The sequence below is a fragment of the Calonectris borealis genome, chromosome 1, assembly GCF_964195595.1.
Source record: "Calonectris borealis chromosome 1, bCalBor7.hap1.2, whole genome shotgun sequence".
Taxonomy (NCBI): domain Eukaryota; kingdom Metazoa; phylum Chordata; class Aves; order Procellariiformes; family Procellariidae; genus Calonectris; species Calonectris borealis.
Genome location: NC_134312.1, coordinates 44,561,057 through 44,584,685, shown reverse-complemented (window position 1 = coordinate 44,584,685; position 23,629 = coordinate 44,561,057). Strand labels below are relative to the sequence as shown.

Below are 23,629 nucleotides of genomic sequence, written 5' to 3'. Positions count from 1 at the left end.
GTAATTTTAAAATTGATAGTAATACAAAAAAAGATCAATTGCAGAATGACAAAGAAGCATCTTTCCTGGAATCTTTTGCAGTTAGTAATATGATGCTCTGTTCTAACTGTGGATTCTGAGGTTTAGTCATGGGCAAGCATCCTGACTTGGTAATGCAAAATTTGTTCAGCCAGAACCAATGAATAAAAATGTGGAAACCACTGGATCTTCTTTACAACTTGAAGAGCAAGGGAAAAGCATGAGTGGGAGGTTAATCTTTCTGGGAATGATTAAAGTTTAAAGAAAAAAAAGGCAGTACGTTTAATTGGTTGATAAGAGGAGTAATATTAATGACATTTTCTTTTCTGACAAGATGTGGAGTACAATTGTGCATTTTCTGATGTATTCAGTGTGGGTGAAACAGCAGTTTAAAAATGGGACATTGAGGGCCCTATATGAATACTTCAGTAGATGCGATCAAGACAATCATACATAAACCTCCTCTTCCTGTGGAGAAATGGTCAGGACTAAGGGACACTTCTGCTGCCTTCTGCAGCCATAAATTAGAAGTCCTAGTCAAGGAAATAGTGAAAAAAATGGCTTTTGAAAATGCTTGGTTTACCCCAGAAGTTTCTGAGACTCAACTGAGACACAGAATACATGGGCAGAAATTTAATGGATCATTCACAGCTTTGTGATGTTTTAATGAGCAAAGATAAGTAATACGAATGCATCCATTGTACACGTCTCTCCTTCAGTGGCTCCTTTGGTAGAAGACAAGATGATTTGATTAGTTCTAATGTTCCAAGTACTGCATCAACAGTTACCTCTTCCGCTGGTCTTCAGAAAACACTGCCTGCCAGCACAAACACTACTACAAAGAGTACAACGGGTTCTACTTCAGCAGGTGTACAAAGCAGGTAATGGCACCAGCACAGTTCTTTTTTTCCTTTTTTTTTTTTTGTCAGGTCTACTGTGTGCTTATGTATGTGCATGCGTTCTTGTTTAGTAGTTCCTGGGGCTCTGGATTTTTTCACTTTCCTGTTAAATTTGTTTTAATTTTATACAATTTGGCTCGAAAATTGTGAATGGCTTTCTACTGTAAAGTGACAGCCATGTTGGTATAAAAGAATAAATCCAACGTTAGAAGGGTGTGAAGAATGAAAGTTCAATTATTGTGAACTGCTCAATTCTTAATTTATTCAATTTAATAGCTCAAGTTGAGCTTTCATAGTAGAGACATTTCTCAGTTTGCTTTTAAAAAAAATCCATCCCTCAATTTACATGTTATTAGTTGTTTAGTAAAGTGCTTTCATTGTTTAGCTGTTTCCTTTTCTCTTTTTTTGTGTTGCTGCTTGTTATGCTGTAGTACCTCAAATCGTTTGTGGGCTGAGGATAGTACTGAGAAAGAAAAGGACAGTGTTCCTACAGCAGTGACCGTTCCTGTTGCACCATCTGTTGTAAATGCTACAGCCACTACCACAGCCATGACTACAGCTACTTCTGGCACTGTGTCCTCAACCTCAGAGGTCAGGGAGAGACGGAGGTGTGTAAAGGTCCTAAGAGTAATGTTGCTCTTATACAAAAGTTATATTTTTTTCTTATTTAAAGGAATGTGTTGGTTACCACAAATTTGGATAGTACATATGTAAAGCAGTGTTGTTTGCTTCCTGTGTATTGAAACAACTAGCAACATGCCTCAGTTTATGTAGGAGCTTAGTACTGGTAGAGACCATTCATGAGATTTAAACTTTGATAGTGTATATTTTTGACTGGCCTTGGGTTCTCATTTGGTATGCAGTATTTTCATATTTGTGTTTCTGTTAATAGATTAAATGAGTCCTCTTAAAAATACCCATAATGAAACTGCAAAAACGCTGAATTAAAAATAAGAAAATCAATAATTAATTACTTACTACAAGTGCATTGCTGCTGATTGAGCTACTGTGCCACTGGCAGTATGCTAGTAAGTTATAACGTAGCATTTTTTCAGTCATTTTGTATGCCTGGCAGTACTGAGAAAAGAGTATTGAACCCAACACATTCTGTTTATTTCATTGCATCATTTAGGGTCTCTTCTATTTGAAACGTAATGTACAGTTGTAAATGCAATGGTTTAAGAGCTATTCAGTATGAAGAATGAGTAAGAATCTGATGTAAATCTCATTTTAAGAATACGGTGTTTTTTCTGTTATAGTTACATGGAGGATGAGTTAAGATCGGTGCATATTTATGTTTCCATAAAGAGTTGTTACCTGCTATTTATGGAAGCAAAAATAAGATTTCATAAGGTTGTTAATTCCTGTTAGCTTTCCCTGGGTTCTTCTTCTTCTGGATATTTATAAATGTTTATCCTTTAACCCTTGTGCTGAAATGCAAGTTTAGATTTCTGTGTTGCTCCTGTAGTAGTTTTGAAATGTGACTGCTGATTCAGTGCAGATGTGTGTATCTCTGTATGTTCACAGAGGTAATGAAGCTGTTCGTTTTTACAGAAGAAACCTGGATTCTTCTGGTTCACTTAAGGCATCCTTGTAGCTTTAGGCCTATTTAGGATAGTCTGTTTTCCTCCTTTTGTACCCAAAACCGAGATGAAATAACTTCTATGAAATGGGGATTATTTTTCTTCTTCCCCACCGTGATTCAGGAGGTGCCCACAAGTGCTTACAGCCCATTTCGGTAACAACCATAGTCGGAACCTAGGTTTTCCATAGTAAAATTTGACTGAACCCAACAAAGCAAGAGCAAAACCAACAAAATGCATCTTTTGTTCAAAAGTAGTTCCAGTTTTAAAATGCAAATGCTATTTCAGTCTCATATAAGCTAGAAAAGCAAGGAAATTTAGAATTAAGGCTTTTGCTGTCTCATTTGCTCTCACTAGTGTGTGTATACTAATGCGCATATACTACGTAACATTTTAGATACCTTCAATTGGCCTGAAATTCCTTGCTTTTATCTGACTCTGGGCTGATTGTGTAATACACTGTTGCAGATGCATTCTTGATAGCATATTAAAATATCCGTTAAGTCTTAGAAATCAGCAAAACTGGAATAATTACTGCATGCATGTGAGAAGGTGGTGCTCTAAATATCGGCACATGCATATCTATCTGTATGTATACAGATACATATATATATGTGCATGTGTGTGTATCTGTGTACGTTTATATGCACATGAAAAACCTGTCTGTATATGAAACATATGCTAAATATTTTCTTAAGAAATGAAGTTGGTTAATCCATATTTATAGACTGAAAGTGTGTATTTAAAAAGTATGTTTGAAATAGTATTTTAAAAGTAAACATAAACTACTTTTAGTAAAGAAGCATGTAATGGTGCATCCTTTTGGAATGGCTGAAGAAGCTATATTCCTTATCTGATTTTTAGGATTGGTTTAGAGAAACAGGGAAGAGAATGACAAACTTAAATCTTTAGATCTTTGTATCATGAATAATTCTGCATAGGTAACCTGTGTGGCATACACCAGGGATGTTAAGGAAGGGCACTTCCCACTCTAACAGTAGCTGTAGCGTGCACCTGGCAAGTTGAGAGTTTTCATTTTCCCTCAGTGAGGTTTGAAGTATTTCAGATTTATTGGAGGGTAGGAGTATGTACACCAGTTACTAAAGAGCAAGTTATATGGAGTAATTTGTAGCAATTTTCAAGCCCTAAAGATTATACCTGCTCTGCAATCAAAGCCTCCTAGGTAGCTAGTATTTCAGGTCATGTTAGCTAACGCAGCTAACAGGCACCCTTTTCCTAATACAGATAGGGCCTAGGGCTCTAGGAAAATGGAAAATCTATAAAAAATGCTGTTTGCAAGAGAACAGGATAGGGAAATCAAATTAATGTAGTGGGTTTTTTTCAAGATGTGTCATAAGATAGGGGATGTTTCTACATTTGTAAATATAGCAGCTATTTAGAAATATTTTCCTGTGTTTTGGAGGTAATTTGTTCAGTAGAGATAGAGCATGGGTAGTAATCCATAGGTCTGTGTAATCGAAATCTATTTTAAAAGCTTAGAATTGTTTTAGAACTGTTTTTAATATGTGCTAAGGCTGACAAATGCATAATTAGGTGACCAGAGAACTGCTCTTTCCATAGATAAATGATTAAGTGTTAATAGGTGATGGCTTCTCAAACATAATCATTATCCAATTATTTTTAAATAATGAAATGTAAAAAATATAGGCAATCATAAAATATTACAGAATCTGACTCTACTATTTTTAATGTAGCTAATTTTATGATCTAAAGAAGCTCAGAGAGGTTTTGTGTTTTAAGCAACCTTTTAGCAGCCTTTTGATTTTGCTTTTTCAGATTTTTCTAATTTTTAGCTAATCTAAGGCTTTTTTTAAAATGTGAAATTATAATAGCATTCCCAGAATATTCTGTAATAGAAAAACAACAAATGCATTAAAAACTTTTAAGTTCTTTAATGATGGTTTTACAAATATATATATATTTATGCATGTATACGTATCTCTGTATAATTTTTTTTTACCCCAGTTGCCTGGGTTGGAGAATTTCTTAAAGAGTCCAGACCTTATATGTCTATGCTAGTAGCCTTTTGGCTTTGATTACAATTACCTGGCTTACTCTGCGGGATTTTTGTGGGTTTCATGAGGATTTGTTTTTAAGCACATTTTTTTCAAAGGGAGTTGGATTACTCAAAGTATGAATGATTCATGTGAAAATATGGTAACCACCACCTCAAGGATTTTTAATCACTGATACAATAGATGGTATAATTAGGTTTTCTGCATTAGCAGTACATTTAGCTTTTTCTAAAAGGCTACAAGTTATTTTAAAAGTTAATACACACACATATATTTTATGTATGAATGTGTAACTGGCTAAATCTCTGAGGTCTTCTACCCCTATGTTAGTAGAGTAGTGAAAAAGCTTAAATTATATTTAGTGAAAATGGTAAAAACAAATCTAAATTAAGTAGCAAAACACTGTGTATTTTAATGGAGTTGTAAGCCTGCTATGTTGATGAATAGATCATTATGAAGTGGATGAAATGTCTAAAATGTAATCCGTTTTATATAGTTAAAGATTTTCTTCTAACTGCTTTGGTTTTCAGTCATACCGTGTTGTGGGGTTTTTTCCTGACCATTTAATGCATTTGTACAAAAATTATTGTTTGCCAATTTTGTTTGTAATTAACTCTTTAGATCATACCTCACTCCAGTACGGGATGAAGAGTCAGAGTCCCAAAGAAAAGCTAGATCCAGGCAAGCAAGACAGTCTAGAAGATCTACGCAGGTATAGTTTTATTATAGCTTCTACATTTATGGAAACATAGCCATGTAGCTCCCTCAGTACAGGGAAGTTTTAATTTCCCAGTAAGGCTCCAAATAAACTGATGGGTCTTCCTGGTATAAACCAATTTGTACCAGATGAAATAAAGCCTCTTTTTTTTTTCCTTTCTTCCCTGAAAGCTTTAGGACCCTTCATTGCGTACTGAAAGTTGCTTTTTCTAATCACTGAAGAGTGACTTAATACAATTTTGAAAGCACAGACTCCTCCACTGAAAGGAAGTTTTTGATTGCATTATGGTAAAATGGCTTACTCAAGTAATTGTATCTGATGTTATGTAGATGTTTAAATCTAAGAACTAACAGCTATATGCGTCTGGTTGAAGACTTAATACTTGAGAAATAGGCATAGCATACTGTATTTACTTTCATTTCTAAGTCTTTTTTCTGTGCATGGACTATTGAAGATAATGTGATTGAGATGACCAACATATCGATAGCTAATAAGATCCATGGCATAGAAAAAAATACATTCAACCTGGTTTCTGTGGACATGGAAGAGTACCACGGAAGAGTTTTTTGTTACTTGCTAATAATCTAGAATCTAACTGCATGTCTCCTTTCAGCGTTTCTCTCTCTTAGTTTACGTACTGATATATTCGGTGCTTCTTCCCAATTTCTATCAGAACTACCTCATACTGAATCGCAACCAGTGCAATCCTGACGTAGGAAAGGATGTGACAGTAGCAAAATAGATTATCTCTATATAGTACTTAAGTGCTCTTTGGGCAGTGGAGCAATTACCAGCCACTGTCCTCTGGAGTGTGTCTGTCTACCCATCTCTTCTTGTGTCAGCTGACAACCTGAAAATAATCAGCAAATAGTCCCTGGATAAAACAGCACAAAGAAATACTCTAGCCATCGTCCTTATCTACTTTAAGGCCAAGTCTGTATCTACATTGTTTACTGATGTTACTTTCAAATGCAGTTTTAAACCCCTCAAATATTTCTGGTTACCTTTCCTATTGAGAGATCCTTACTGCTTGATACAGGTTTATCTTACTGGAGTTCTTTTTTACCTCTTGATCCTAATACAGAGCCCTGAGAGATGGTCAAACCACAAGCCAACTATTGTTGAATCTTTACAGTGGAGAAACCACAAGGAATTACTGTACTAAAACTTTATCAACACAAAAAGCAATTAAATAACTGATAAGCTGCAAAGTTGGCTTTGAAGAATAGGTCACAGAAGTGTTTTGAGAAGTATCTCAGTAATATACACCAACTGAAAAGTGCAGTAGAGAAAAGTTGTCTTGAAAAATTGTTTGCTTTTTGGGCTTATTTCAAAACTTGTTTTTAGCCTCAGAATAACAAGGAAATAAGGAATGAGTTGCAACTTTCTGTGGTGCTGTCAATGCAATTTTTTTTTATGTTGTTGACCTAAAAATCCAGTTGCAGCAAGTGAATTTATAAAAAATCAACATTTCTGAAAATTTGATAAGTATTGTATTTTTAGGGTTCTTCCAAAAATATTTAGTATGCTTATGTTGATATTGGAAGGATCTAATGGGTTCTTAAATGATTTCTACATGATTTTCCACGTGATCTGTATGTACTAGTTCAACTAAAAATTGTGTTGCTGGAGAATGTGTGGTAGATCACATTAGAACAAATGCTTGCCAATAATCAGAGAGGGATGTTTGGTTCCAGGATTAGAGAGAAAAGCTTATAGGTAGAATATATAGGTAAAATTTATTTCTTAATAGATAGAATTAATTTTCTTAAGCTGAATTTTCTATTTAAGATATGTATTTATATAATGTGATCATCTACATTAATACGAGTGATATATTGAAACATTGTTTGCTGATGGCTGTTTTCACAGGGTGTAACACTGACAGATCTTCAAGAAGCTGAAAAAACTATAGGAAGAAGTCGTCCCACGCGAACCAGAGAACAGGAAAATGAAGAAAAAGAAAAAGAAGAGAAAGAAAAGCAAGACAAAGAAAAACAAGAAGAAAAGAAAGAATCTGAAACTAAAGATGATGATTATAGACAAAGATATTCCCGAACTGTTGAAGAGGTATTTTCATGATGGGTCTCTTTAGGTAGAGAAGTTATATAAATCTTAACCCAACTATAATATTATAATTTTGGTGCTACTATAAGAATTATTTATATATTTAATTTTTTTAATATCCTGTGGTTTATATTTGTTTAATCTTTGTAAATTAATTTTGACATTTTTCTGCTGAATAGCCATATCATCGCTATAGACCAACTTCAACTTCAACTTCTTCATCATCCACCTCTTCGCTCTCCACCTCCACTAGCTCTCTTTCAACTTCAAGTCAACTAAACAGACCAAACAGCCTTATAGGTATAACTTCTGCGTATTCTCGGAGTGGAACAAAGGAAAGTGAGAGAGGTAGGAGTACTGTTTGTGAAGGGTTTTTTTTGTTTGTTTTAGTTGACAAAGGGCAGCTTATGTTTCTAAAGGTAGTTCAAAATGGGGTGCGATATGTAAGACCAGTGGGGATGTATCTGACTGCATCTTCTGTAAGAAATTCCAAAACTTGCGTATAGAGAAGAAAAGATTTTCTGTACTTGGTGGTGTTCTGCAGCTGTTTAGTATGTGAATCTGGGTTTTCCATTGGTGGGTCATAGAAGCGTCAAATATATTGCCATCAGTATGCACATAATGCTTTCATTTCTGCTTTAACACAGCAACTATAATAAAATACCAGAGTTTATAATAATTTCAGAGTTTAATTACTTGCAGGTATTGAGGAGGAATTTTACTTGATTAAATAATTGCTACATAACTGGGATTTTGTTTCAGTCCTTCCACATTGAAGGAGTGGAATGATGCTTTAATGCTTTAAGGACCTCTCATGGTTTCATGAGCAGCTCAAAACAAAGGAGGGAACGGGATACGTCTAGTGGTAGCATGCTGTTAGTTCAGAATATTTAATGTAACCATACTTCTAGATACTTAACTGGTTTATCTAATCTTAAGCTGAGGATCAGATGTGTGATTCAGAGGTTAGAAAAAAGCTTTTCTCTGATGTCACAGAGTTTTTGCCCTCATTTCAGACGTGAATCATCTGCTACAATTCTCAGAAATACTGTGCCTGATTAGTTGCCTGTCAAAGGAGGAGGCTGTTGACACACAGTGTGATCTCCTGTTCTCTTTTGGAGGCATTCCACTGTTGACTTGGGGGAGATACTTTAATTCAAGTTATTGATTCAGTGTAGGATTACTGATCGAAATTGATAATGTTGTTATACAGAGGATAGGATTAAATCATTCATTGATCAAATCTCCATGAAGTATATAGCAGTATTGCCATGTTCCCTAGACTGGTATTTTCTGAGGAAGTTACTGGGGCTAAGCTTCAGGGATATGCTTTCTGATTTTTTCCCCTCTGTCCTAACATGAACTGAAATTTGGATTAAGATTCTTCAGTAATGCATGCTTGCTGTAGGAAACTCTTTTTAGACTGTTCTGTGGAGAACAGTCAGTTTTTTTCAAATTATGACTTTAGGAGGAGAAATACATTACTGTCTGAAAGCCCAGAGGTAAAATCATAATTTATTTAATCAGGAAAGTTCACCATGTTCACCATGAATATTTAGATTTCCTTCTTTTCTGTTTAATTCTTGCTTCACACTAAAAGTTTATTTAGCTCTGAAGACCAGTGATGGTAAAGTTAAGTTAGTAGTGATGCTTCAATCTGAACTCAAATCTATGGTTTCTGTCTTTAATAAAAGAATAGCAGACTGAATAGACTGCATGATAATAGGTTTGGGCAGGTTTGTTTGTTTTTGGTTTTGTTTTGGTTTTTTTTTTACAAATTACTTGTAAACATAATAGGGGAACAAACACAATCCAGTGATGATATGTGGGGTTTGAACTGCAATTGCATTTCTTTTAAAGGAAAAGGAAACCTGTAATATAGTATTAATCTAATCTAGGAGGTCCCATTTTATTCTCCCTTAGAGGGAAGATGGAGAGGACTGTGATGAAAAGGGGGACTCTAAGGAGGACTTAACAGACTTTTAAAAGTTGTTTTTTTTTAATACAGAATTCTTGGTGTAAGCAAAAAAAACTTGTTTGATGAAGAATGGTGAAGAATTTACCTTCTCTTATTTTGTACTTTTATACATCTACTGACACAGATGTTGTTTGCGTTATTATGTGACAGTTTTGAAAATTGAATTTTAAGTCCAATTTGTAGTGTGTTACTGTTATATTGAAACATTTTGTTTAGGTGATGAGATGGAATTACTATTTTGCTGTTGCTGTTCACCAATTGGAACAGTATTTACAGTATTTTAGAGCTATGTTCTGAGGAATGTATATTGCAGCAAACCCTGTATGTGGTAAAAAGCTCTTTAGCAAATTTATTTCAGGTAAAAACATTATTTGTAAGCATTTTAAAGACTGAGAAGTATTTCAGAAAACTTTCATAAAATTAGATTCATACTTAAATGAACAAGAAAGTTGTTATTAACAGAAGGGGGCAAAAAAGAGGAAGAAAAGGAAGAAGATAAGTCACAGCCTAAGTCTATAAGGGAAAGGCGGCGACCAAGAGAGAAACGACGATCTACAGGAGTTTCTTTTTGGACTCAAGATGTAAGTAAATGACTGCTACTGCTGATTTATAGCCTTAGCTTGTAGCAATATGGAACGTGTATAGTGTATTCTTAAAACAGAGAATAGTTTAGAGTAATACAGTGTATAACTATTGTTCTGGAAAAACTGATTCTTGTTCAAGTTATGTATTCTCTGTTTCTCTGTTTTGAAGCTTTCAGGAGCAAAATCAAAATCAAGTCTAAGTTATGTCGATAATGCTAAAAAGAATTCTATAATACTATAATAACCATAACTTAATAGGAATTAATCATAATCTAAGGAAAAAATAATCATTGAACAATTCTCTTCTATTGCATGCGTACCAAAGCTGTAAGAATGAGACTCATTATCTGACACATTACAAGTAGCCACGTACTTACAACTGAAAGAACTGCTGTCAGATTAGAAGGGTTACAGTTCATGTTTCAGCTGATTCCCTTTCCCTTTTCTTTGTCATGGGATCAGTATGTAATTTTGTAAAGGCAAGATTTTCATGTGCCAAATGCAAAGTTCTATTTCCTCTCCTTCTGGTACTGAAAACATGTATTTGAGAATTTTCATCATATATCCCATATATTCTCTATACATTTTAGTTAGGTAGAATTCTACTGCTCTTACATTTTCATATTAAAAGTCTAGAATGCCTTAAAATCTCAGTAGGCTTTCAACAGTTTAATTATTTTTCCTCTCCCACCTCTTTTACCAGAGTGATGAAAATGAACAGGAACACCAGTCCGATTCAGAAGAAGGAACAAATAAGAAAGAAACTCAGGTAATTTAAAAAAGATTATTAATTTATTAACTTTGTAACAGATACATTTTGATCATAAAATTTTTGTTGCAGTTGGATTCAATTAAAAGAGTACTTATGGTAGAGTTCTTACGAGTGCTTTCTGATTCATAATTTGTCTATGGTTCAGTGCCATTTCCTTTGCAGACTTTAATAACATTTTTTAATATATTAACAATGGCTAAAACTGTTGTTTTTCTCTTCCATTCTGATTATGTAGAATTAGGATCCAGAAAATGTGGGTGAAATTTCTGACACATAGGTCAGGGATATGTTGCAGCAAGTTACTGGAGGGAGCTTTCAGTTTCTACCTTGCAAAAATCTTGGTTCCATCTCCTTTTTTATTTTAAGATAAATGATGTCCAGTGACTTATGCACACTAATTAAAACCTTTTAAAATTAAACTCAGTGCTGTCAATAATGTAATTAACAAATAATATGAGAAGTTAATATAATGAAGCATAGAAAGTTGAAGAGCACAATGTACCCAATTTCTCCGTTGAAGAAAATGGATTTCTGAACGTCCTAATTCAGTATTATTAGTCTACGTAAAAAGTCAGTAGAAAACACTATTATAGGCTTGATTTGATGGAAAAAGTCCTTATAAACTGAATGGTGCATGACATGGGATGAAGAGGGGTTAAAAGGGAAGTGGTGACTTAAGCTGTACTATAAAATGGTATAGCAGAATGTATTTCTTTTGACCTAAACCCTGGAGCAACACACTACAGAATCAGGTTCATTACTGAGGAATAAAACTCAAGTGATGTTTCTCTCCTTTTTGTAAAAGCTTGTTATGCATTCCTTAAATATTTTAGTTAAGAGATTCATTTCTGTGCGATGTTGGTTTGCTGTATTTTTTATTTCCATGTCATGTTAACATAAATGCATAATCCTGATGCCTTTCCTCCTGCTAGTGCATATTGTTATCCTTAGATCTGTAATTACTCCATATTCTGTTCTGTTGAAATTCATTTTGGTAGAATGTGCATGTGGTGCTTCTGATAGAATTAGACTCATATCTAACTACAGTGAAATAGTGGTAAATCAGGCCCAAAATTATTAATTATCCATGATTAAAAGGGTGGATGTGTTGGGGTGGGATGATGGAGAAGTGTGGAATTGGCTGCCTATTCATGGCTTGACTTAGGAGTCAAAACATTCTCCTAGCTTGTATACTTCCTACAAAAGACTTCTGTAGTTTGGTTTCATTATAAATCAATATAATATTAGATTTGAGTTCATGGAGAGCTCTGAAATGAATTGAATGTGTGAACCGAGTTCACTGTCATCTAGCCACATAAATTGATTTTGCTTTGTTGATATAAGCTCTTTTGTCATATCAGCTGCAGAAAATACAAAAACAGAGTGAAAGTGAGTTGAGTATCAAAATAAGTATTTCATGTGTCTTTAAGTTTTCTTCTCAAATGCTTTCAAACCTACTATGGAATTTCCAGTATAGTATCAAAATTGCAGAAAATGTCCTAGCCTTGTAATTATTATAATCCTGTGAGATATCTTAAAATTTTTATATAATAATTTAATTGTTTTCATATTAAGTTGTTTTTTTCTTTTGCATACAAATGGTTTATCAAAGATTTAAAACATTATGTAGATTTCAAGTAACTTCCTCTCTTTGATAAACAACCGTTTAGCATTTATCAATGATAAACTGAGAACTACATATATTACTTTTGACAATGCAGTATTTTGCCACCTTACAAAAATAACAATGGAATAGATATTGAACATTCTAATAGGCAATTTGTTCCCAAATCCATGGCAAAAAGTGGATTTTTTTTATTTTTTAAATGCCTAAAGAAATTGCACTTTCCTTTTTGCAGTTGCTAAATCTACTTTCACTATGACACAAATCTTGCATGCTTTATTGTAGAAATTCATCATTATTTGCGTATAAATCCTTTCCAGTTCTAGGAAGAGAAAAGGAAAGAGATATGAATAAACTAGAATTATAATGGAAGACATTCAGAAAATATTTATGCTTTTTCAGTTGTGCTGATTATTTGATGTACTGCTGTTCAGAAGACAGAAACTTTGGAAATACTGAAATTCTCTGTTATTCCCTTATGTGGTGCTGCTGTTGTTTTTTTTGCTTGGTGAAGCTACAAGCCAGAGGTAGAAGATGGTAACTATAAACTTCCAAGGGCTTTGGCAGTAACTCAAGAATTTAAACTAAAGAGAAGAGGTCAAGAACAAGCCTTGCACATGGGTGCATGCTGCAAAGGAAATTAAAGGACCTTAGAGAAAATAATTTCTAGCCTGAGATCTTTAAGGAACCAGGGAAATTATCTTATTCATCTCAGAGGTCTTTGAAGGAACTGTCTTGTAAGATTTCAGTTTGTGCTTTCTTGTTCCTTAGTTCTTCAGAACTGTCTTTTGACTTCTTAGTTCATCATTTGTCCATAAAGGAGGGCTATTAAAGAAAAGTCAGACTTTGCTAAGCACTTTGACAGTTGGAGGTTGTTCTAATGAAATTTTTTTTAGGCTTTTTAATGTTAAGAGCTGAGAATTTCTTCAGTTTGCACAAAAAATGCCATGTTACTTAAAGGAAATTGGTGTTCCTGCTAGAAGGATAGTCTTAGAACTAAGTTGTAGGATAGCAGTTCAGAAATAAGGAAGTTGGAAGATCACTTTGGCAACTGAAGGATTCTAAGTAAAAAAGTGTTTCCGTGAAGTCTGTTTTTCAGTATGACGTATTTTTAAAAAAAAGAATTTGAATAGGTACTACAAGTGTGATTAGGTTATAATAAAATAGACTGAAATTTTATTTTGCCAGAGTTCAGATATGTGACTTCTGAAAGGTGGAAGCTAGCAATATTAGGATAATAAATATCATTAGGTCTTCTAATTCTGTGTGAATAAACTTGAGAAACTGGCATTTATAGTGTTGGTTAAATGCTGTGCTCAAATTTTGTTTCTCAGTTTCACTGCTATGGCAGTTTTACAGAAACACTCATTTATAACAGTACAGAAAATTCCACCTGACTTTGATATTTTATTTCCATTACCAGTAATTATCCTAACCTCACTAAAATGTAATGTGCCTGTCCAGAAGCTTAATATTCATTTACAAATACAGTTTCTTTTGGGGCACCCTTATGATCTGTATAGGCTGATGGCATAGGGTTAGAAGTAAATGTTATTTCAGGTTGTGTAGATAAAGATACGTATGTTTTAATTTTTCGTTACTGCTTGTGTGCTGCCAATGTAACTGTGGCTGCTCAGTCTGAGACTGTATGAAGAACATCCATCTCGTGATTTGGATGCACGGGTTTATCTGTGTTGGCATCATTTCTTCGCAAGCTTTATGCAAAGTTTGTAGACTTAGACCTTTATGGTCAAATGTCAAAAAAGTTGTGACTGAGCTGAACTGACAGAAATCGAAGGGGAAAATAAAGAAAACAGTTAAGACTGTGCTAAAAAAAACCCAAACGTGTTTTGTGAAAAGCGAGGGGAACAAGAGCAGGCATGTGCTTGAGAAATGTGCTGCCCTTTCGGTGAGGTGTGGAGGCTGGATGGTGCTTGGGCGGCAGGAGCAGGGCTTCACAGCTTTCAGGGAATGGAAACCGCTGATACACGGTTTTCTGAAGATTACGGAGTTCTTGACTGGCTTCTCAGCTTCCCAGCCTCAGCCAGGAGAACGGGAATGGGCTGCGTCTGTGTTTTCCTGCCTCTAGTAATTAGTGCTCTCTTACCTCACCCGTTCATTTGTTGTCCCCCTGTGTAGCTGGAAAATTTTGTTTCTAAGATGGTCTGTGTGTGACTTAATAACTTGCCTTTCCGTTTGGGAAGGTATAGTACACTGGGGGAATGGAGATCTGGGAGGTTCTCACATTCCCGTGGCACCATGGGGAGTCCACCAGAAGCGAAGCAAAACAGCCTTTAGAAAGCGTATTTGTTAAGAAATAATGTAGGAATGGTTTACTTCCTTGTCGTGGCTGTCCTACATTGTAGGTAAAGGTTAAAAGGACCAGCTTAGCATTTTTCTGTATACAACATTCCTTCAGGGTGAAAAGAGAAAACCTAAAGTCTTTACGGACAAAGCTTTCTCTGTTTTGTTGAGGTGAGAAGGAAGCAGTGGAAAAGGGATTTTTGTAGGTCATTGATTACATGGTGGAATTCTGTAATCTCACACTGATTCTACTTAAATGTACAATAATGCAAGATAAGACTCATACTTAGGTGGAAGTTAATCTTATTGTGGCCAGTAACTTAAAAACTATCCATTTATAGGTGTGTGCCACCTAACTGTGGTATTTTCTACAAAATCTCTTAAGTTCTCAGCATTATGTGTGCTCTTAACAGAAAATAACAATGTTTTATTAGGAGTGGTTAGGCTACAGCACATACATTTTGATGTCCTATGTGTAGTAAATGCACTTCAAGGTGTCAAAGGGGAAATTGAGTGTATTGTGGAGAATGTGGCTATTTTCCTCTATGCAAGTTGAAAAAATACAGTTTCCTTCTAAAAAAGGAAACCAAACAAACCACCCCACCCCCCAAAAAACCCACCTGTGGGGAAGGCTTCAGCCACTGCTAGGTGAATAACGCTGGAGGATGTCCGGGTGGTGATACATTAGTAGAGTTTCTTGACTGAAATGTCTTCGCTCGAGATTGTTATTATAATTGGAATAAATGATGAATCTGTATTGACCACCCAGAGGGTAAAAAGGTTTCTATAACTGATGTAATGCTTAGAGGGCACTCCCTCACTCTTAAGTCATCACTTCTAATTAAATTTTGCTTGTCAAGTACATTGAGTAAACTTTGTGCCTGTGGATTCACCTGAAATGAATGAATGAATGAAAGTAATATAAAAAATGAAAATACGTCATTTAAATTAAGTCTAATAAGTATTTCCTTATGTTGTCGGTATAGTAGCTTGTTTCCCATCAAGCTATGTTGAAACTATGATCTTGTAGCTTATTTTATATTATTATTTTAAGCTGAAGTCATTATTACGTTGACCCTTCAAAACATTATTGCTAATGTTAGAGAAGAGGAAGAAGGACTAGGGAATTCAGGGAACAGTTCTGATGGCTTTGGTAACAGGCAAGCAAATCACGGAATGCACCGACTGCTGAAATGAATCCAATATTTAGGACAGTCCAAACTTTTAGAGTGTAATGTTAATGTCCTTGTAAATCATATTTTGGCAAGCACATTCTAGCACGTATTTCTTTCCTGTTCCAGAGATAACAAAATTGAAGCTTGACAATGTTCAGATAATACATACTGTTGCATAGTGTGTGCATTTCACATAACTGGCTATATTTGTTCACAGATTGTTATATATTTTATTTAATTAAATTATTGACTTGATCTACTCTTTTTGTCTTTTTCCCCTCTCCACCTCAGAGTGATAGCCTTTCAAGGTATGTGCAATTTAAAAAAATGAATTTAAAATTATTACAGTTTTTGTTCACAAATTCTTATTTTAAGTTCTTTATGTACAAACTCAGCTTAACCCCCGTAGTCAGCTGGGTTGAGCTTTGAAAGGCCTTAATGATTTTTAACTTTTGTATGAAATACGATTGTAAAGCTACAGTTCTGATTATTTTTTTCCATGTGTGGGTGGGATACTCCATTCTGGGGAATGTATTGGACTCTGTATTTGTAGTGCACTGAAGGCAGGCTGGGCATTTTGTAGAACACAGTAGATACAGTACCATTTCCTACAAATTTGTCAGTATGAAGTCAGCTTTTACAAAGAACACTAGAGGTTCTTGTTGCCCCTTTTTTAGAATACCCTACTGAAAATTTTCTAAGGAATCTCAAGAAAAGTACTGCAGCCTCTGAAAATCAGATTTCCTTAAGATTAAAAAGGAAATTCAGAAATATCAATAATTTTTTTAAAAAGTTTTCATTTGTTTTTAGACCTTTAGAATTAATTATTAGGTTTTATTATGTTCCATCTGTTCTGAAAATAGAACTACTATAGCACCTGATCAATGAAGAATGAGCAGTGTGAAATTATTCTAAACTTTATTAATACTGGTTGTAATTTAGTGATTAATAAGATAAAGACTTTGCTGAAGATTTGTTTCATAAACTGCTTCTGTTGAAATACTGGAATTCACAACAAATAGTTTTGAAATCTCCTTGGTTTCTCTAATAAAACTTGGAGAATTCATCTAGGCCAATATTTTATAGATTTTTTTTTTAAACCCTTCAATTAAAGTAATACATTTTTTTAAAAATAGGTCTTCTTTATAAATAAAGAAGAATTAAAGTATCTAAGCTAATATATAAAGTCCTTTAAGACATGTAAATATTTGCTTGAATTAAATAATTTAATTTAAAGAATTTCTCTGCATACAAGGCATGCTGAGCAATTTGAAAACATTTTCACACAGAAAATCTTGAAGTACTGCGGGAATGTAAAAATTAAATTTGCATCAAATTAGAATACAGTGGCTTAACTAAAATGTATAATTGCATCTAGTTGTTTTCAGCTGGGTAATGGCAAACTCAAATGTTTGATACAGTGAGTCGTCTCAGTTTGAATGCAAAGACAAAGAAAAATAAGAACTTCTCTTTTACAGATATGATACGGGATCCCTCAGCATGTCTTCAGGTGATCGTTACGATTCAGCGCAGGGGCGATCGGCGTCACAGAGTTACCTTGAAGATCGAAAACCGTACTGCAGTAGACTAGAAAAAGAAGATAGCACTGATTTTAAGAAGGTATCTGATCCCATAATTTTGATGTGAAAACAGAACTTTATTATTGTTTTTCATAAATTGTCTGGAAATAATCTCACATTGCATCACAAATGCTGCTTAAAGCAACTCAGCTGAATGGAGGAGCAGAGCAACCACTACAGTGGGGGAAAATGCACATTGCAAAACAGTTTCTGGCTTTTGCACTTTTCTCTTCAATGCAAGGGAAAAATCCAGAGGAGCCAAGATCCATTTTGTATTACAAATACTATCGTATTTTTTTTTTAGTTGATTATATCATTAAAACTGCTTTATACATATGTGAAGCCTTTTATTTTGCATGTTTGCTGGCTTACATACATATGATGTAAAAACGTGTTTAGATCTTGCTTTAAAATAGAGAAGGAGTTTGTTGTAAAGTTTACTATGGTGTCTAATCTGTGAAGTCTGAAGCAAAAAAAGTGGCAAGTATTTTTTTAATATGTGTAAGGTAAGTTATGTGCTCCCTATGCAAAGTTGCTTGTTTCTAGAAATACTTGGTAATGGTTCTTTAAAGTGCTTGCTAATTCTAAACATCTTTTAAATCTATAACTGATTTTTACTTCTTAGACTGTTAATGTATTTGTTCATTTTACATGCAGCTCAATCATGGTTGTTAAATTTTTCAGCTAATCTCATTGAATTATTATTCAGTATTTTTTAAATGAATATTTTCTTTTAGCTTTATGAACAGATTCTAGCTGAAAATGAAAAACTGAAAGCACAGTTACATGATACCAACATGGAACTTACAGATCTTAAGCTACAGTTGGAGAAGACCACTCAGGTTTGTATAAAACAAAAAAGCCTGTACTTAGCTGAATAGATAGCAAACCAGAAGCACCCCAGGGTATGGGCTGCTCTTTACTAGGCATCAGCTTTGTTTCTTATCCAAAGATGGGAGTGAAGAAGAATACCTCTCTGTTTCTAAAGAGAAAAGAGCGCAGGATTCTGTTCTTCAGCAGTGAACAAACTGTGTGAAACTGCCTCCTGCCTATTTAAGTAGTAGTAGTTCTTGCCAGCGTGTATCTAACTTCTTTGCATGCTAGGCATAAACACTGTTTCTACACTGTTAAGCTTATATTCAAACTGTCAGTCGGGATTGATTGATTAATTCATAAACCTGCTGGCAGATTGGCATAACCTGCCAGTTTTTCCTGGCTGGTTAGATAGCTTTATCTTAGAACTGAAGAGCAAATAGTGCATTCCAGTTACAGATAACTGCTGTCAGATAACAGTGCTGTGTACAGTAATACCAAATATGTACACAAAAGTTAAATTCGTCTTAACTTGCTGTAGAAAGAGTGTTTCCTATTCTCAGATCACATTTGCCACAATTTACCTGTGTGTAGGTACTTGAGTGTCTTCCATGTGTACCCTGTAAATATCAGTGAAGTACATTAAAAAGATGTTTGTTTTGTAATGCTTTTAGATAGAAATACTATGTTACTCCTATTTGCCAAAGGCTATGTAGTGATTAAATTACATAGGGATGGTCACAGAGGAAGGGTGTGATAAATCCAGTTCGTTCTTCTTTTTTCTTTATTTCAGTGTTACTTCCCTGAACACACTTTAAAATGCTTTTGAAGACATACTTTGGACAGAATACTAAAATGTCCAATTGAATTGTTTTTCCTCAGTTTGATGTTGTTTAAGAACAAGTACCAATGTCTTTATTAATTGTGTGTTTCAGAGACAAGAAAGATTTGCTGACAGATCACTCTTGGAAATGGAGAAAAGGGTGAGTTTCTGCCAAAGATCTCTTAAGTACTCCAATTCAGGCTTTGTTTTAGTTTGTTTTGCAACCCCTGGCTTGGATATATTTTAGTGGGAACAGAAGCCTTTCTTACAACTTGCATTTTTTAGAAGATTTGGGGATTTTAGATTTCGAAGTGGCAATGAATGTGGGATACTGTGAGATGAAATTACTCTTAAGAATTGCCTTCAGGTTGCCTCTTGGTTTGTGATAACCAGGTTCTAAACCCCACTGCCCTCCAGGGATCTGCTGCTTGTTCCATCTCATCCAAAACAATGTTGGCACTCCAGGGGGTTAAGCAGGTTCAGAGCGTCTCATCTTCTAATGCATTTCCAACATTCAGAGACTTTAATTTCCTCAGAGCTTTCCAGAGGCATGCGTGTTGTTTTACCAATTATTGTTGGTAATGAAGTAGCTGTTTCTACCTCACAGACATGAGACCTTAAACCTGCTAATGATACAAAATTAATCATAATCTGTCTCTTTCCTTGTACTGTAACTTTTTCCAGAGGGAATATGATACCGGGGCAGGGGGGGAAGAATGAGTAAGCAGTGTGGGAAGAGGGGCATCAGGGTCAGAGAGAACCCTAAATTGAATGAGAAAGGAGTCATGTAATAAATCCATATGTGAGATAGACTACAGGAATTATTTCAGAAGTTGGACACATGATAATTTTAGGCTGTAGTTTCATGCTAGTTTAAAATCCATCCCTATAAAAGTTTAGTTCCACAGCAATGTAAAACAAAGTACATTGGTTTTGTTGTGGTCCTGGCTTCCTTCATGACCCTGTCCACATGTTCCTTTCTCCTCCCCTGATCCTGGAGTCACACATTAGACACTTAAACGAGAAGAAAACTAAATGGACTTTGACAGTAATAAGTGATATGGTATACATTTATTTATCCCTGGTAAACTTCACATTCACTAGCCTTTTATGCTTACTTTCTGGTATATGGGGTTTAGAAGACAATTTTTAGTTCTACAAACCTGTCTGGTGTATAAACAAACACTTGGTAGATTTTATAGGATCACACAGAGATGTAGAAATGCTCTCAGGCACTTCCTGATGTTCCATTATCTTTATCTTAAAAATCTCTCCAGTGGCTTTTTAGCACCATTTTCTCCTTGATTTTTTGGCATCCTGCTGTAGACAGTGATTTCATCAGTAGAAAAATTTCATCAGCAGCTTTAATTGGTTTCTTGCTTGCTATCATGGCCACACAAGTGGACATTTAATTATTTCATATGTTTAGCTGCGTCCATTACTATATAGGTTCCATACTGCAGAGCATTCAGTACTGCATAGTTAGACATTATTTCAGTTTTAAATTACTGCTTTGCTTTTTCCCAAAATAGGCCATTGCATTAAAACAATTGGCTATATTAGAAATTTTTGCACCTTTTTTTTTTAAGATATTTAGTCCAACAGCAAAATGTCTTTCAGAAATGTTACTCTTCCTAAATGTATTGGTGTTAAAGTACTAAAGTAAAAAAATAAAGTTAATGATAATGCTGTATGGCTGAAACATGATTTACACAAGATTTAGATGTTCCTTGTATTTTATAATTTTAAACTTCTTTTCAGACAAGAATTTAAAACAGGAATTTATTTGTGATTGTGTTTCCCTTGTTGTTGTTATTATTAAAATCTGGAGTTACTTTCACTTTGAAAGTGACTGAAGCAGGATTCTCAGCTGCTAATTATCAATAGCTGATCTCTAGAAATAAGCTTACCAAATTCAGTTCTGATTGTGGATCTTTAAGAATAATTTTAAAGACGCCTTTTTAATGTGTAATGTAACAATATAAATGTAAAAGGTAGAAACAAATTGTAGAGCTTTTCTAAGTATACTTTTCCAAGTATATGACTTCACTAAAATAAAATATAAAACTGAAGATATTTATGTAAATTACATAGAGAAAAGGGGAGGGGAAAAGCAAAGTGGTGAGAATAAATTGGAAGAAATAAAAGGCTGGCAGAGAAAAACCTGAAGGCACCTTTGAACCATGACATTTTCAAGCTGAAACATACCTTTTCAGTAAAGATGATGGGAACATTTATTAAACTTAGAATTGCACAGTAATAAAATTTATAAAATACTGGCTTTGAGTTTTATTTGAACTCAGCCTTCAGAAGTGGGTTTCCATGATGTGATTTGGTGATGTATTGTCAGTTCATTTGAGAACTGTTTACCAGAAAGGGGCTATTTCCATAGGGATGGGGGTACACATTGGATCACAGATGCAAGGTCCTAGCAATACTTAGGCAAAAATAAGGGTTTGACCTGTCACTCTGAAAAGTACGCTGAAATTCCTTTGCAGAATTTCATATGATGTGATAATAAAACTCAAAATGCAAGATTTCAGTCTGAATCGGAATTCAGAATTGTCGGTACCTTTAACCAGTTTCCCCCAAATTTAGAATTCATCATCTGGGAATTTGGGTGGTGGAGAGGTATGTGTTTTGGTATTACTGCATTTACAAATATATGTAGGTATATACATCTGGTTTTACTTCTTAATAATTTTATAGTTCTGGGGTCAATTTTTCACCTGCGTATATCCCCATACGTCAATCTCGCTGCACCAAGACTGTGGTTCCTAGTTGCTTTGATAAATACAAATGAGCTATTGTATTTTATAAGCTGAGAGACTAGCATGTGTTTTTTTCATTTTGAGGGTTACAAATGTTCCTTGGCATACCTTACAGAGTTGTTGAAGTATATCATAAAATTTTAGACTGCATAAATTTCAAACCTTTTTTTTGAGTCCAGGGACTAATCAAATAATACTGGCAAATCTTCCCAGTGAAACTGCAATGTGTTATTTTGTTGTCATTCCTCAAGCCAGTTTGTAAAACAGTAAGCAGTTCAGGAAAAAGAGAAGCATAGCTTCACCTAATCAGAACAATACTTTTTTACAATAAATCTTATATCTAGGCCAGTCCATTTAAATGTTTCTTTTATGTAATGTGAAGTATACAAAGTTAATGAAATAAGGATTTTATTTAATTGGCTTTTATTGCTCATACTTGTTCTTAGACAAGCTCAACATGCTAGTTAAGCAAATGCATCAAAAGGACTAACGATTTGTAACCATCTGAAATTTTGAGATTTATTTGATCATTCATCTCTTCGTAATTGCAGGGATTGTCAAATATTGCTTAATATAAGCGCACTGATAATATATGTTATTCTACAAAGCTAGTAGGTAACTGATACAATTCTAAGTAACGTAAGATGGTGTGGGTTTTTTTTTAGTCACTTGCTTACTGCAGTTAACTCGCTGGTACTTACTATGCCCATTACTGTCAGTCAGTATTGTTATGGGAAAAGTCTTAACTCGAAGGAGTTAAGTACATTAAGTACTAACAACTGCAGTTATCTATTACTTTGATAAACCTTTAAAGTTGTTGCTAAAATGGGAAAATGTTGGGGTATAACTGCACTATGATTAAACTAAATTCAAATGATTTATATCTGAAAGGTGACCGGCAAGAGTCAGTATCTACTGGGCGGTATGATCTAACCAAAGTTTTACACACCTCAGTCAATGCTGCTTGCTGTTTGCATAACACCATTGTATGCAGATGCATATGTCCACTTCGCAATAATCTGTTGCTTTTGCCTTTCACACTTTGGAAAAATCTGAATGTAGAGTACTGATAACGGCAGCTGCTTTTAAATGAGACACACTGCATTGTCTGACACAGGAAAGCAAGCAATCAAGCTATAAACCCCTGAAGTCTATTGCATTAGCTATTCATCTGTCAGATATGTTGAAAATTAGGTTTAAACAAAATAATGTCATTCAGAAATACAGTAGTGTGTCTGCACTGCAGACTGCAGCACAGTATAGAAAACCCTAAGCTAACTTTCAATAAGCTAGCTTGGGTACTGTAATCAGTGTAATCAAAACAAACTGAAGTTCTCTACAAAGGATAATTTCCCCTGCTTCTCAGGTAAAAAGAAAAAAAGAAGATAAAACTGTACTAGAAACGCAGAAAATATTCAGGAAATGTTTGCTCAAGAAGCAGGTGGTCTTACGTAGCTAGATTTCTTTGGTACTCAGCTGAACTCCTTTAATGTAAATTTGGGTGTATCTACACTACGTTGCAGTTTATAGTGTGAACAGATCCCACTGAGCTGAGACAGATGTTTCAGCTACGTTTGCTTGTCTATGAAAGCTTACGCTTTTATGCTTGTTTCTTTTAATATTCTTGTTTGTTTCTGATCATTTTCTGCATTTCTTGTATACTAAGCTATTACAGAAGCCTAGCTCATGAAAAATAAATCCAAACAAATGGTACTTACAACTCGTCTAAATTTGTGTAAAGGAAGGGGTATATTTTGTAGGACTTGATGTACGTTTCTATATCTCTTCCTCCTCAGATATTAAAATTCCATATTGACAAAATTTCTATATATCACTGCCTTCACAAGTTTCCTGTCCACACTATGCTTTTGGTTGTATGATCTT

At 34.6% G+C, this 23,629-nt stretch overlaps 1 protein-coding gene across 7 annotated transcripts in view; it reads left to right on the top strand.

The window, feature by feature from the left end:
• The window catches only part of PPP1R12A (protein phosphatase 1 regulatory subunit 12A), a 124,491-nt gene that overhangs the window by 92,188 nt on the left and 8,674 nt on the right, over positions 1–23,629 (top strand). For 4 of the 7 annotated variants that reach the window (XM_075150437.1, XM_075150429.1, XM_075150465.1 and 1 more), the window contains 11 exons: positions 738–899; positions 1,349–1,525; positions 5,158–5,248; positions 7,127–7,324; positions 7,501–7,669; positions 9,762–9,880; positions 10,587–10,652; positions 16,050–16,066; positions 17,237–17,378; positions 18,076–18,180; positions 19,087–19,134. In XM_075150437.1, the coding sequence (XP_075006538.1) occupies positions 738–899; positions 1,349–1,525; positions 5,158–5,248; positions 7,127–7,324; positions 7,501–7,669; positions 9,762–9,880; positions 10,587–10,652; positions 16,050–16,066; positions 17,237–17,378; positions 18,076–18,180; positions 19,087–19,134 (1,294 nt within the window). Of the gene's footprint in view, positions 1–737; positions 900–1,348; positions 1,526–5,157; positions 5,249–7,126; positions 7,325–7,500; positions 7,670–9,329; positions 9,359–9,761; positions 9,881–10,586; positions 10,653–16,049; positions 16,067–17,236; positions 17,379–18,075; positions 18,181–19,086; positions 19,135–22,636; positions 22,771–23,629 lie in introns of those variants that run through there. The other 3 variants (XM_075150446.1, XM_075150456.1, XM_075150473.1) reach the window with 3 other exon arrangements.